Below are 15365 nucleotides of genomic sequence, written 5' to 3' on the forward strand. Positions count from 1 at the left end.
AGTAATTAAAAAGAACAGAAGGATGAGTTGACAGACGAATGCGACACAGATCCGTTATGTATCTGAGAGCATAAAGCAACGATTAAGGAAACGAAATGGAGTGGCACGGCCCCCCCCTTTGTGATCTTCCATGTTGAATTGGTTTGACGAAAAGGATCGCTGGACACCGCGGCCGCAGACTTGTGCATATGTAATTATAAAGCAGTCACGGGATTTACCGATGATCTGGCCATTTACATAAAGGATGGAAAACCACCAAACATCTTACTGCTTTGTCCGATACTGCTTTGTCCGACACTGCTTTGTCCAAAACCGGATCGTAGGCGGTATCCACATTGCAATTGCAAATGATCGATGCTCACCTCATTCACCGATTATATTATATTACGGATAATCGACCTTTGGATGCAACCAAAACTGCGACCAAATCGAAGTAGCTATAGCCTTTAGCCTTTGTCTAACACTACAATGCATACACCAAGATTTTATTCAAACCTCTATAGTCCTGCGTACGCCTTTTCATCCACAATAAAATGTAGAGTCGTCGTTTCGAATTTTCTCCCCAGATCCACTAAATGCCTTCTCTGACTTTCGTCACGTTCTTCGACTTTCTTCCTAACAACATACCTGCCTTGGCCATGGTTGGCGACGTCGTTCGTGCCCTATGCGGGATGGCTATCGGACTAGCCTTCATTTTCTCTAAAACGGCCTTCCTCTTGATCGCCCCTACCTTCGTCATGACTGGAACCATCTTTCGTTCCCTTTGCGGGGTGGCGACTGGACCTGGACTCACTTCCGCTTGCCGAAAAGTATTGTACATCTTTACCTTCGTGTGGCTCACCGCCGTACCTTTTCTCTCTACCCTCAAACCTATCTTATGACCGATCTGTGTGGTGCCCGGAATCGCCAGCATCAATTTATGCACAGAGTTGTACACCTTCGATCCCCAGAACTATTCTCCTCATCCTCTTTGGGCAGATTTTCCTCGTCTAATGAACGCTCAAACTTCGACTTTTGAACAGCTTCTGGATAGCTCGGTGGGGGGTTCAGGATTATCCTTGGACATCAAAAAAGCGGAAATGGCAATGTCTGACCTTGTCGTTCTTGTAAAATTTAGTAAGCTGGCCAGTAAGGACGTACTAGGTAGGTGCCTCAACTTTAATTGTTATCCATTCACATTGATCAATCGTCTGTAGGTGAAGCGTTAACCACTTTTGCCCATGACGCTCGTCGAACTGGACGCGGGCTACAAACCTTGGGCTCAAGAGTTGGTGGTGCCATTGACCTGTGAGTTATCTTCCAACCTGTAAATCCACTTGCTCATCCTTCATGTTTTTTATTCAGAGTACTAGCCGTCAACGAGTACGCCATGGCAAAACTTTCTTCTATTCCACCATCGTCTTCTTTCATTTCACAGGCATTAGTGCCTTTCCATCCTGCGTCCTCTCTGGAGAATCTATTTCTAACTGCTTTTGGCGAATCAATGAACACACTTTCAACCATCATCCAATGCCTCATCTTGCTCGCGGAAGTCGAACTCTCCAATATCGAGAAACTCGAGGAGCATCTCTCCTTGATCCACGAAATAGTTTGCCGAGAAGATTCATCCATTTCATCTGCCAAGACCGAGCTCTTAGGCGAAATCTGGACACGGCTTGGCGGGAATCGGCGGGAACTAAAAGGTCACGATGCACATCTGGAACTCCTTCGCGGAATTGGTGGATATCGCAAGCGAGCGCTAGCCCATGTAGTATCTGCCCTGCAGATTTTGAGGGCTCTAAGCGACGATATGGAGGATATGAGAGAGAAGATGATGATGCCGCACCTCGTGGGCTCACAGATCCCTTTGGAAGTGCAGATCAGTAGTATTCAACACGGTCTTGAACGACTGAGAGACTCTAAGGTTTTGGCCCAGGAGAGGGATCAGACGGCAATGCAAAGGATTGCGGTTGTGGAAGGTTAACTGTGGTGACTAAGGTCTTTCGAACCTCACCCCTATCACATCTACTTTTTCACCGTTGCCTTCCTTTACATGTAGATAAATAGATGATTGATACACTGTATATGATTCAGATTTGTATTTCACAAATTTAATAACTGTTCATTGACGAATCATGAATAACAGAACCTCTACAGGATACTCCTCTCCTATATACGCCACGCCCAAATGGAGCACAGAAATTATGGTGGAGTATGGTGGAGTGTGGACAGTACGTCTAAAAATGAATGGGCAACCTGCTTGTGCTAAATATATGTGGACCTGGTAGACCCTATATTGCTGCGCGCTATTTGCGCCAACTCTAATGCCTGCTTCAACTTCTCTGGTAGCAGGGCACGCGCATACGACGGATGGGGAAGCGGAGCTTCCCGCCGAGCATCGAGCGAGGACATGTGAAGTTTCGAGCACGATTTGCGGAGTAGGTGGGGTTCCCAATGAAGGGGCCGAGGGAGCGTAGGAGCATTGAGTCAAAGAAGAATATCCGAAAAGTAACGAGAATTAAGTCAAAATAAGATGCAAGTGAGATGCAATTCACGTACTCTTGTGTCTTGCAGTCCGACTCAAACCACGGGGACAGACCTGGTAACCACCATGACTGGTGAGGAACCTAGCGAAGACTCGAGGAGGGTACAGATATGATTTTCTCAATTGGCTCCATAGATGACTTTCCATCGTAGTCCACAAGCCTCTGATCGAAACCGAACAGATGGCCAACGTCAATCGTTCGAACAAACAGGCTCGCTGAGAGGTTCTATGGCCGCATCACCTTCCGAAAAAGGAACGGTCGAGTGGTAATCTGGATCACCTCGGAATTTAATCTTAGCGTTCTCGACTGGTTGAAATTTTGCCCTAGGTCGCTCACCGACTTCTTTTTACTCTCGATCCTACCGTTACCATCCCGTCCCTTAACCTCTCTCTGCTCGTCATACCCCTCATCGAGATCGCCATACCCTTCATATTCAAGCACGTCCAATATATCCTCTTGACAATGTTCTAAGATAAGCCATAACCTTCCGCTTTGCATACTCTGCGTGAGGTGATACCCTGTGATACCACCCGAAGCGCATCAGCGCTTATGCCGGATAAGCAGAATGGAAGAGGGATTCTGGTGTTGGCTTGCTTTCCTACTGCTGGGCTCAGTTGTTAAGTAGCTGAAGAGGAAGGAGGGAGACGGGGTCAGTGGACTGATATAATCAATCACATTCTACTCACCCAACTCTTGATGGTGTTTGCCAGTATTTGGTACGGGAGCCAGCATTACGAGAAAGTGGAGAGCTGACTCCTGCTTGAGAGCTGTAGAGCTCGGGTTTGGAAAGGTAGATGTAGAGATAAAAGGAAAATTGACATTGTAAAGGCGTTACAGCAAACAAGCTTCTGGGCTGCGTGGTGGCCGCGGAATTCAGCGATGGAGCTGTCACGAAGCGGCGGAGGCGGAGTGACTAACGGAGCGGGAAAGCGGAGCAACTAAGCAGAATGGCGAGGCGGAGCAACTGAACAAGGCAACAAGGCGGAGCGACTAAGCAGAACGGCGGCAGGCTGGTCCCAGATAATGACAGAGATATATTGAGTATCGTAGTCATAGGTAATAATAAGTAAGCACATACCTGGTCCCAGATAATGACAGAGAGGTCAAGATAAGGGACCAGGCTGTGGAGGGTTGGCTATATATACATAATCCGGTCTGCGAGAAACAACGATGTAATACTGTACAGTTTAGGAACAAGGAAGGTGGCGGAAGCCAATAGAAGGAGAAGATGGGTCAGGTGGATCAGTAATCGATGGATCAGTAATCGATGGATCAGTAATCGATGGGGGTTTGACAGTGATGGGATGATGTATCGTACAAGTAAAGGCGTCGAGACGGTGAGAAAAGGAAAATGATAGGGGCTGCGTACTTTATGACAGGAGCCACTATGTATTCGTACCGGACTATCCATAAGTGACGCGGGAGCGCACTCATTGCAATGCGTGAGACGACGAGACCAAGTCGGACAACGAGAGGACTTAGCCGACAAGACTTGAAGGCCGATCCCGCAGCTGCTTTACGCGTTTAGGATGAGCAATGACCGGGGTCCTACAGTGTGCAAGCTATACAGTGCAGCTGTCGAGTCAGGTCCTGACTGTCGTATGGTAAACGATAACCCCCCCATCTAAACGAATCATCCGACAATTTCCTCGAAGTCAGAAGACCGTCTGCTGAAGCCAGATGGCTTAGCGCGGGTCAAGGGCTGGTATGTTGCTAGAGGTGGATGTGTGTGAGTGCTGCAATAACCAGAGATTGCATTGCGGTAGGAGCGGATTAGAGGACGGATCCGGAGACGTCTTTTCTATAGGAGTTCGGGTAGTACAACTGACTGGTGGGGTAAGGATGAGCGGTGTTGAGGCGTAGCGGAGTTATTCAGGTAAAATTGGCCAATTGTAAAAATCGGGAATAGACCCAGATAGACCCTCGCAGTAAGCTAAAGCTTGTTACGTCACATCAAGCCCTAATTCTGCGATAAGTCTCGCTTATCTTATAATATAAGAAGAGGCGCTGAGTTTGCGGTGCCGGCCACAGCCTTGATCTTAAGAATTGCTCTCTCGCAGACTCTCATCGTTACGGCCAATAGCCCACAATTTCATTTCGCATCTCTCTGCCCACAGTGCACATCCATTACTTCTCTGGCGTCCATTGTATCGATACCGTACATTCAGAGACTTGACTCCCGCGTCTGACCCACTCGCGCGGAGCCAAGCTCCAGCTCCAGCAAACTCCCGTATTTACGTCCTGACAGGACTACCTCAAGACTTCCTATGCTATTCATGGATGAGCTCTGCTCGCACTGAGACGAGCGGTAATTATTCAGCTGTCAACAAGATGGTTCGGGGTGCGATTGTTTTCTTTCCCCCTCCAAGAAATTTACTAATGGTCCCTCAGAAAGAGTGAGAATTACCAAATCTCCATAAAGACACATACGTCGGGCGCTACCTTCGATCATACAAATAAGGGTGCTGGATCTCAGACGGTTATGAACAGCCATCGTCTCACATCGTACCGTTACCAAGAAGCTAATCCTTGCGTACCGCTCACCAAGATGAGTCTCGGGGGTGTAAGTTTCTTCTGGGTCGATCGCAATACGATCATATATTTATCACTGTTATTTCATAGATCGTTAGTCAGCAAAATCCTTCAGTCAGGTCGAAGAAAACAGTCGATACTGGTTACGCCATTCCTCCTTTCCGATTACTTGAGGAGGAAGAAATACCACGTATCAAGCGCTTCCCTCCAGATAATAGATATGACTAGGTTTATGCCGCCACGTGTATATCCATACACAAAGGTCTTTTGATTCTTTGTATCCCCTGGGCGTCACAAATGCCTCTCCAAATTCCAACTTATACTTTCTACATCCATCTCTCTTACGAACTCTCCTGCCACTCACTGCTCCAGTATGAATAAATCCTACAATCTTCGTAGCACTTCTGGCAAGCGTGCAAGAACTGTCGAGCAATCGGACTCTGAAGACGATACCCCTCGTCCAGAGAAGCGACCTAAAATCAGCGGCGAAGCAAGAAAAAGTCCGAAGAAATATAAGCGGGTCAAGGTACCCTCCCGGTTCAAGAGAATTCAGGGAAGATTTGCCCTCTTACAACCTTTGGTGACCTCTATCCCACTTGAAATCGTCTACGAGGTACGAATGAATAAACCAAACTTTTTCCTACACTTATTGACTTGATGTTTGAATCGATAGATCTTCTGCCACCTCGATCCTCGTGCTCTTCTCACCCTAGCCCGCACATCGAAAGACTTTCAGAAGATCTTGATGAGCAAGTCATCGGAGAACATCTGGCGCACAGCTCGAGAGAATTTTGAGGGTGGATTGCCTCCCCGCCCCTCGGATCTCAATGAGCCCCAATTCGCTCATTTGATTTTTGATCTTTACTGTCATGTATGTTTCACAAGCACCGACGTATGTTTGGTCAACCAGCTGAACTCATTTAGGTTTGTAATCAACCATGGAGATGTGATAATATCCTGTGGAGGTTTCGCTTGCGATGTTGTCGCAATTGTGAAAAGAGGTATGTGGTGTGATTTCGTTGACGTATCAAACATCGACGATTTTTGCCAGTTTTCCCCTCTATCAGTGGAGCAATCTCTACGCCATACTTTACCCATTTACTTCGTTTGACATCTTACCCAAAGAGAAGGTGAAGGGTATTACAGGTCTGTTAAATTTAGATTTGTCAGATGGGCTATCAGACGACTCTTTTACCAGGGAAGAATCGCGAAGATATAGTTTACAATGGTCTGGTAGTCCTGAAATTCAAAGCCCAGTTCATTGCTTTCCAGTCTGAAGAAGAACGTCTCGCATGGGTAACTCGTAAACGGACCGAATGTAAAGAGATTGAACAGGTGAAAGTAATTCGTTCATTGGTGTATTTCGGTGCCACTCATGTCTTCTCAGCATGCTCGTCAATCTGAAGCATGGCATCAGGCAAAGTTGAACCAACGTTCCATAGAATTGTGTGACCTTCGAGACCAGAGACTGCAAGCGTACGTGTTCTGCTACTTGGTTCTCGCGCGCATTACACATGTACCTTTATCAGGATTCTCACTCGACTTGGTACAATTGGATGGCGAAGCGAGGCTGAGTTCATCATCTTTGGCCTCTCTGCATTGAAGCAGCCCCACGAGTTCCTTAACCTTCAATCTGTTAAAATGCCAAAGAAATTGACTGAACACGGTAAAGCACTTCTTATTCTCTCTTGATTATCCATCCTGCTGATCTCTAATACACGTTCTCAGGCTGGATCAGTATTCAGTCTGAACTGGTGAATTGGCTTTCAGAACACAGCATTGCACGCTTAGAACAAGTGCGGCTTGAAATTTGCCAAAAACAGTTCCACCGTCTCAAAAGAGAGTATCTTGATATTCTGGCTCAGCACGACCTTCGAAATCCTTATCCGGGTGTCGGTGATATTCTCACTGATCGAACCTTGCAGGTCATGGTTTGGGACACTAACATGGAGGGGGGATTGACGGCTGCTTTCCTCAGATCGACTCTGCTTGAACAACTGCCTCGAATTTTGCGTGATTGGAGATCATCGAGTATTCAGGAACTTGTTCAGATTGTCCGGAAGGCTCGTCGTCATGCATCCCATTCAGATCTTGACTTAGCCGTCACAATCTTTGGATGTGCAAGCTGTCGGGCACTCATGGTCTACCCACAAGTTTTCTATCACCAATGCTGCTTTCATAACTGTGCAGAAGATGATTTCATCCACGACCGGATGCAAACAATTGACAAGCTCTATCACAGAAATGGGAATGGCCCCTGGTCAGCACGGACGATCTTTTTTCATTCGCGCAGTTCCCGATTCGCGGAGAAACTTGTCATCGGTGCTGGGCTTGATCCAGCTACGGCCACAGCCAGTGATTTGACTGCTGCGAGACCCGTAATCGAACATACAAATCTGTCAGCGGAGGCATCCCCTGCGAGGATTTTTGTAAACTGGCAGGCTGCGGTGGGTCGTAGTGGCGTCTTCGAAATTTCCTTCACTCATCGTACTTCTATTCAGTTAAGTTACCATGAACTTACACCTGATGACAGTTCCTTCATCATCAACCAATTCGGAGAGGATACGTCGAAAATTCGTGCTCATGAGACCCTTAACATGTATGCAAACGTTATTTGCTGTGTGCATTGTCATAAGGCGTTGAAACCTCACGAGTTACTACTCCATCTACAATCCATGTAAGTCTTTCTCTACTAATAATTAATTATCTATGCACTGATCTGTCTATCAGACATAATATGGAAGCTACGCCTGTTGTAATTACCGCTACCGAATTTTATGGGCTATTTCGAGGTCATTGGTACTGGAATCCCCGTGAGGAGTTGAACATCATTGGTATGGAATTCCTTTGTAGATAAAGTCGCAGATAGGAGTGTAAAGACGTATATACCCTCGGTCCATTGAATTGACCTATTCGTTACATTCTCTTACTACCACCTTCTTACATTCCTTCAATCTTGTAACAATATCACAGATATGCATTAATCAAAAACCTCATCATAACTCACTCTATTGCGAAGAATAGAAGGAAACTCGAAGAAATTCCCCTTCACTGCTAGTTACTCGGCACAATATTTACCGGGGACCGGGTAACCGGTGATTTGAGATTGAGAATTTTGACCTGAATCTCCGACCATGAAACCTCTCTTGAAGAATGGCGTCCCGGTAGGCCAAAGAATCAAACGCGAACCTCACGACATCCACAGCCCTATCTTCATATGCTGGTGTGATTATTGCGCCACTCAGGGGGGGATCGTAGTCACACCTGAAGGACAATGTCATAAAGTACGCAGCCCCTATCATTTTCCTTTTCTCACCGTCTCGACGCCTTTACTTGTACGATACATCATCCCATCACTGTCAAACCCCCATCGATTACTGATCCACCTGACCCATCTTCTCCTTCTACTGGCTTCCGCCACCTTCCTTGTTCCTAAACTGTACAGTATTACATCGTTGTTTCTCGCAGACCGGATTATGTATATATAGCCAACCCTCCACAGCCTGGTCCCTTATCTTGACCTCTCTGTCATTATCTGGGACCAGGTATGTGCTTACTTATTATTACCTATGACTACGATACTCAATATATCTCTGTCATTATCTGGGACCAGCTTGCCGCTGTTCTGCTTAGTCGCTCCGCCTTGTTGCCTTGTCCAGTTGCTCCGCCTCACCATTCTGCTTAGTCGCTCCGCTTTCCCGCTCCGTTAGTCACTCCGCCTCTGCCGCTTCGTGACATTAGGTCAAGATCCATTACTGCACTGACAGCCTACCGATAAGGTTGTCCTTGCAGGGTCTATAGACACCACGTCTTCCCCAGTTCCGCCCGACTCTGAAACACCTGTTGCCAGTATAGACTGCTCCGCACTCCCGCACGCACTTGACCCCAGAGACCAAGCTCACGCCCATAACAACGACGATACTTGGCGCGATTGCCAGTCTCAACCTTGCCCCAACGCCCTTTTGAACTCAATCCGAGAGCCACTCACTGTGAGCAATATAACCTTCCTGCCGATTCCCCAACCCCGATTGCCTACTCCCATCATGTCGACTCCTATCCCGCCTGCCCCAAACACCTCTGCGGAGGATCTCATGGCTCAGCTCATCAGACAAGTAGCTAACCTTGCTACAGCTATGGAGGAACGCTCATCCTCTAAGTCAAGCATGAACAAACCCGAGGTTTTCAAGGGTAAAGATGGCGCTGAAGCCCGTCGCTTCATGGCTCAGTTCCAGAATTGGGCGTCAGAACAACCGGATCTCGCCAAAAGCCAAGTAAAACTCATCAAGTCCGCCTTGGGCTTCTTCACAGAAAGTGCCGGAGATTGGGCAACTCCCCATCTGCTACATTTCAATGCGGAAAATCCCCCTTTCGGAGGAAATTGGGAGGCGTTTCTGAAGGAATTTAGCCAACGGTTTGAACCAATGGACCCAGGTATGGAAGCCCGTAGCGAGATCAAGAATCTCAGGCAAAGTAAAGGACAGACAGTTGCGGAATTCGCTCAGAAGTTCAAGGATATCGGAGATCGGACTGAAATGTCTGATATTGACTTGCGGGAACGTTTCTTCACTGCATTACTCCCAGAGATCCGACAACACCTCATCACCGTAAACATTGCCCAAGGAATTGCTCCGACTCTGAAGGAGGCAATCAAACGGGCCATATCGGTGGATGTCTACCTGCACGATCCCACCATGACTGGCCGGAACTCTGGATACCCTCCCACGCATACCACTCATACTACCCCTGCTGACCCCCATGCTATGGACATTGATGCAACCCACACCAGTAATGGGAATACTAGGGAAGCATTCCTAGCTCGCATGCGAGGACGATGCTTCGGCTGCGGTGCCCAAGGTCATGTCAAGCAAAACTGCCCACACCGAGAAACCACCTGCCGCTACTGTGGACGTCGAGGACATCTGGAAGCAGTCTGCCAAGACAAATTCATGGGACTCGGACGAGACCGAGGCCGACGCCAGCAACCTCGACGCCAACAGATATCCGCTACGGGACCCGCGCCATTCTCCCTATTCCCAAACGAATCCGTCCAAATCGCGTCCTCGATCCCAACATCTGCTCCTGCACCCGTAGCCGCTACTCCGAGCCCCCCTAACCAGGACTTTTCCAATCAGATTGGTCAAATAAGGGAATTACTTGATCGTGCTAACGCTATGTCCTCCTCGTCCTCTGGCTTTCAACAGGGTTTTTAAAGAGGGTACCCGCTTCGGCTGCACCGAGAGTACCCCGTAATCAGTTTGTTATGTTCGCTACTTCCTCGTATGACTCGCACCCATCATGTACAATATCGTCGATCCGGGAATTAAACTCTACTTCCCCACATTTCCGAATTCATGCGAGACTAAGAGGAAGGAATCACAGTATAACAACTGCAGCCATGGTAGACTGTGGAGCTACCGCCCTGTTTTTAAACCAAGACTTTGTCACCCGGAACCATGTAAGATGTGCACCCCTCCATAAACCAATCGACGTTTTTAATATCGATGGAACACCTAACCGAGCTGGACGGATAACCCATTTTGCACGTCTAGCACTCACAGTGGATAATCAAGAGCGATGGATGGACTTTCTGATCACCAACCTAGGAGGTGAAGACATCATCCTTGGACTCCCCTGGCTACGGAAGGTAAATCCGGAGATTGATTGGGAGAAAGGACGACTTTCAGTAAAGCCTCCTCGAGTAACGATAGAAGAAGTCCCAGACGAGGAGACCTTGTACTCTCATCTAGCCGCCACTCACACAGAAACCCCGATCCTCGAACTCCCGGAACTGGAACCTCCCGCAGAAAACCCCCACATTGAGGTGCCACTAGAAGCGACCCTTGAACCGAGTGAATCAGCAGCGGTGGAAGAACCACCAATACACCGAATTCGAGCCAATCATAAAACTCGCCGGGCATGGGTAAAAGCAGGAATTCTAGAGGAACAGACGGAGGAAGTCTGGTGCGCCGCAGGATTCACTTACTCCCAGCAGTTAGCAGAGGAAGCCAACCGAGACAAACCCGTTAAAACCTTCGAAGAAATGGTCCCTGAGCAGTATCGTGATTTCAAGAAGGTTTTCTCAGAATCCGCCTCCGAACGATTACCTGCCCACCAACCTTGGGACCATGCAATTGATCTCGTACCTGGAGCACCGGCAACCATGCGTACCAAGATTTATCCCATGTCCCTAAACGAGCAGGAGGAGTTGGATCGTTTCCTAGAAGAAAACCTACGGAAAGGCTATATCGTCCCCTCAAAATCACCAATCTCATCACCAGTCTTCTTCGTAAAGAAGAAGGATGGGAAACTCCGTTTCGTACAAGACTACCGGAAACTGAACGAGTACACTGTGAAGAACCGATACCCTCTCCCATTGGTTGCTGACATCATTAGCCGACTTCAGGGAGCAAGATATTTCACGAAGTTTGATGTCCGCTGGGGTTACAATAACATACGGATTAAGAAGGGGCATGAATGGAAAGGCGCGTTTGCAACAACCCGAGGCTTGTTCGAGCCTAAGGTCATGTTCTTTGGTCTCACAAATTCCCCTGCCACGTTCCAAGCACTTATGAATGCTATATTTGCTGATCTCATTGCAGCCGGCAAGGTGGCAGTCTACCTAGATGACATCCTTATCTTCAGTAACGATCTCGAGGAACACCGACGAATGGTACGGGAAGTATTAACTCGGTTAGAAAAACACGACCTCTACCTACGACCCGAAAAATGCGAATTTGAACAACAACAGATTGAATACCTCGGACTCATCATCTCAGAAGGGGAGGTGAGAATGGATCCGGTAAAAGTAGCGGCTGTTCGTGACTGGCCAGTCCCTACTAACCTTCGGGAACTACGAGGGTTCTTGGGATTTGCAAACTTCTACCGACGCTTTATCCGGAATTTTGCCAAAATAGCACGACCTCTGAACGACCTGACGAAGAAAGACACCAGCTTTACCTGGACCGACACTCGACAGAAAGCATTTGATACCCTTCGAGAAGCCTTCATCTCCGCACCGATCCTTGCTCTATGGACACCAGACAGGCCTACTCGAATCGAGGTAGACGCATCAGGCTTTGCCACAGGAGGCGCCCTTATGCAGAAGCAAGACGATGGCCAATGGCATCCGGTAGCCTTCAGATCGGCATCCATGCAGCCAGCGGAACGGAACTACGAAATCTACGATCGAGAAATGCTTGCTATCATTGAAGCACTGAAGGATTGGAGGAACTTTCTAGAAGGACTCCCTCAACCATTCGACATCATTACGGACCATTCGAACCTCGAATTCTGGCGCACTGCACAAGACCTCACCCGCCGACAAGCCCGATGGGCCCTCTATCTGTCACGGTTTGACTTTCATATGATCCACCGCCCTGGTAGAGTAAACACCCAAGCTGATGCTCTCTCCCGCATGGCAGTTCATCATGTATCAGACAGCGATGATAACCGACAACAGACAGTCCTTAAACCTGGCCACTTCGTAAAAATTGCAGCTTCGATCCTACAGAACCCCTTAGAGGATCGTATCCGGAAAGCCTCAGAACGGGAGGCACAGGTATTGGAGGGTCTCAAAACAGTCAAAGAGCACGGACTACAGCGCTTGGCCAATGGGATAGCCGAATGGGAAGAAGACAATGGGTTGGTCTACTACCGAGGTCGAGTATACGTACCAGCAAACGACGACCTACGCACTGAGGTACTCCGTCAATGCCACGACCATCCAACTGCAGGACACCCCGGATTACACGGGACACTTGACTTGGTCAGTACCCATTTCTGGTGGCCTACGTTGCGCTCTTTTGTGGAAAAATACGTTGAGGGATGCGAGGTTTGTGCCCGTAAGAAGATCCAGCGACACCCACGGGCTGTAACTCAACCATTAGATGTACCATCCGGTCTATGGGAAGAGGTAGGGGTTGACCTGATAACACAGCTACCTAACTCCCAAGGCTACGATGCTGTCTTGGTTTGCACAGACCTGTTTGGAAAACAAATTCACGCTATTCCTTGCACCAGCTCCATCACAGCCGAAGGCGTTGCCGATATTTACTACCGAGAGATCTTCCGTCTCCATGGTCTTCCTCTTCACTTTAAATCCGACCGCGGACCCCAGTTTGCAGCTAAACTCATGCGATCCCTTCTCGCTAGGCTAGGAATTAAATCAGATCTAACCTCCGGATACCGTCCTCAGTCTAATGGCCAAACCGAACGAGCAAATCAGGAAGTAGAGAAATACATCCGCCTCTATGTAGGACGACGACAAGACGACTGGGCAGAGCACCTTCCCATGGCGGAGTTTGTGATTAACTCACGGACTCATTCTGCGCTAGGCATGTCCCCGTTCGAGCTAACCTACGGCTATCTTCCCCTGTTCAATATCCCAGTAGGCCAACGCAGCGGTATTCCAGCCGTGGATGACCGTATACAGATTCTCCGAGAAGCGCGACAAGATGCCGGAGCTGCCTTACACCTAGGAAAGAAACAACAGAAGGAGGGATACGAACGCAGGAAGCGGAAAGCTCATCAATTCAAAGTTGGAGACCTAGTCTGGCTCAGTGCAGAGGACATTAACCTTCAGCTTTCCAGTGAAAAGTTAGGAGATCGACAGCTTGGCCCTTATCGTATTCTTGAGAAAATTGGCCCTTTAGACTACCGTCTTGACCTTCCCCTATCCCTAGATCGCCTCCATCCCGTCTTCCATGTTGATAAACTATACCCCTGGAAAGGTAACTCCATTAATGGCGAAATACCAACACCACCAGAGCCGGTATACTTAGAGGATGAAGATGAACCGGAATACGAAGTAGAGGAGATCTTAGACAGCCGGGTTCGATGGAAGAAGTTGGAATACTTGGTTAAGTGGAAAGGTTACGACGCAGGGCACAACTCTTGGGAACCCGCAGCCAACCTCAGTCGAGCACCAAAAATTGTTCGGGCCTTTCATAAAAAACACCCAACAGTGGCAAAGCCTTGACCATCGAGGGCAATGGTCATAAGGAGGGGGGTAATGTCATAAAGTACGCAGCCCCTATCATTTTCCTTTTCTCACCGTCTCGACGCCTTTACTTGTACGATACATCATCCCATCACTGTCAAACCCCCATCGATTACTGATCCATCGATTACTGATCCACCTGACCCATCTTCTCCTTCTACTGGCTTCCGCCACCTTCCTTGTTCCTAAACTGTACAGTATTACATCGTTGTTTCTCGCAGACCGGATTATGTATATATAGCCAACCCTCCACAGCCTGGTCCCTTATCTTGACCTCTCTGTCATTATCTGGGACCAGGTATGTGCTTACTTATTATTACCTATGACTACGATACTCAATATATCTCTGTCATTATCTGGGACCAGCTTGCCGCTGTTCTGCTTAGTCGCTCCGCCTTGTTGCCTTGTCCAGTTGCTCCGCCTCACCATTCTGCTTAGTCGCTCCGCTTTCCCGCTCCGTTAGTCACTCCGCCTCTGCCGCTTCGTGACAGACAATCTTTGCCTGGACAGTCCTTCTATAGCGATGCTGCCTTGAAGGAACACCTTGCATACGTGCGGAAAGTAGAACGAGCTTTAGGACAGTATGATAACCCACCCCCACCTACACTGGATGTTTCTCCTCCGCTCACTGTCAAGCCCTCGTCAGAGAGTCTTGGGATTTCCATCGCACCTCAGATAGCTACCTCGGTCTCTTATCCTCTTCCTTTGAGCTCAGCTATCGAAGCCGATGGCAGCGACGTCGCTTCTCGACCATCCTCACATTCCTCAGGACTAGAACAAAGCTATCTTCCTCAGACAATGCCCCGACCTCTCAGTTTGGAGTATGAGTGGATGCGCCTCGAGACTATCGCCCGTCAGCTTGAAAGCCTGGAAGCGGACACACTTCGACACTGGAATCCAGCCGAAATCGACTTTAGAGAGGGACTCGATGAATCTGACTTCGTTGACTATCTCAGTTTGTCTTCTCTTGTGTCGGGGCATGGCACGAACTCGCTTTTTCTGGGTCACTTAGAATGGCTGAGGGATAGTAGGAGAACTCTAGAGAAAAATCATGACGCAGCAAGACTCTCGAGTCGTTTCAACTGCAAACATACAGTAGTCTCTCGTCGTCTTGCAGAGGCGGAAGCAGCTACACGTACCAAGTTAGTGGCAGAATGGCTTCTGCGGCGGAATACGCTCATACAGGAACGCGTTCACTCGACAAGTGAGTCTACAAACCCATACGCTCTTAAATCTTTCTTTATCTCATCTTTCCTTTCAGCCCCGGTACCTGAGGATGTCCATCACACAGACAAGATATTCGTTCTTTT

The 15365-nt window shown here is 48.3% G+C and overlaps 3 protein-coding genes across 3 annotated transcripts; all 3 read left to right on the forward strand.

The window, feature by feature from the left end:
• Nucleotides 1-881: 881 nt before the first annotated feature.
• On the forward strand, nucleotides 882-1963 carry C8R40DRAFT_1031764 (uncharacterized protein; the record flags this gene model as incomplete). The annotated part of the gene is made up of 3 exons (XM_046223196.1): nucleotides 882-1143; nucleotides 1197-1287; nucleotides 1345-1963. Coding segments are annotated over 3 exons (972 nt in total), but the record flags the coding sequence as incomplete, so codon positions are not given.
• A 3044-nt stretch (nucleotides 1964-5007) lies between these two features.
• On the forward strand, nucleotides 5008-5285 carry C8R40DRAFT_1165003 (uncharacterized protein; the record flags this gene model as incomplete). Its single annotated transcript, XM_046230615.1, has 2 exons — nucleotides 5008-5088; nucleotides 5148-5285. The coding sequence occupies 2 exons, from the start codon at nucleotides 5008-5010 to the stop codon at nucleotides 5283-5285; spliced, it is 219 nt and encodes a 72-aa protein (XP_046092687.1).
• A 445-nt stretch (nucleotides 5286-5730) lies between these two features.
• Nucleotides 5731-5934, forward strand: C8R40DRAFT_1000943 (uncharacterized protein; the record flags this gene model as incomplete). Its single annotated transcript, XM_046222751.1, has 1 exon — nucleotides 5731-5934. A coding segment is annotated over one exon (204 nt), but the record flags the coding sequence as incomplete, so codon positions are not given.
• Between the last annotated feature and the right edge of the window lie 9431 nt (nucleotides 5935-15365).

Source organism: Lentinula edodes (assembly GCF_021015755.1).
Source record: "Lentinula edodes strain Le(Bin) 0899 ss11 chromosome Unknown C8R40scaffold_1, whole genome shotgun sequence".
Taxonomy (NCBI): Eukaryota; Fungi; Basidiomycota; class Agaricomycetes; order Agaricales; family Omphalotaceae; genus Lentinula; species Lentinula edodes.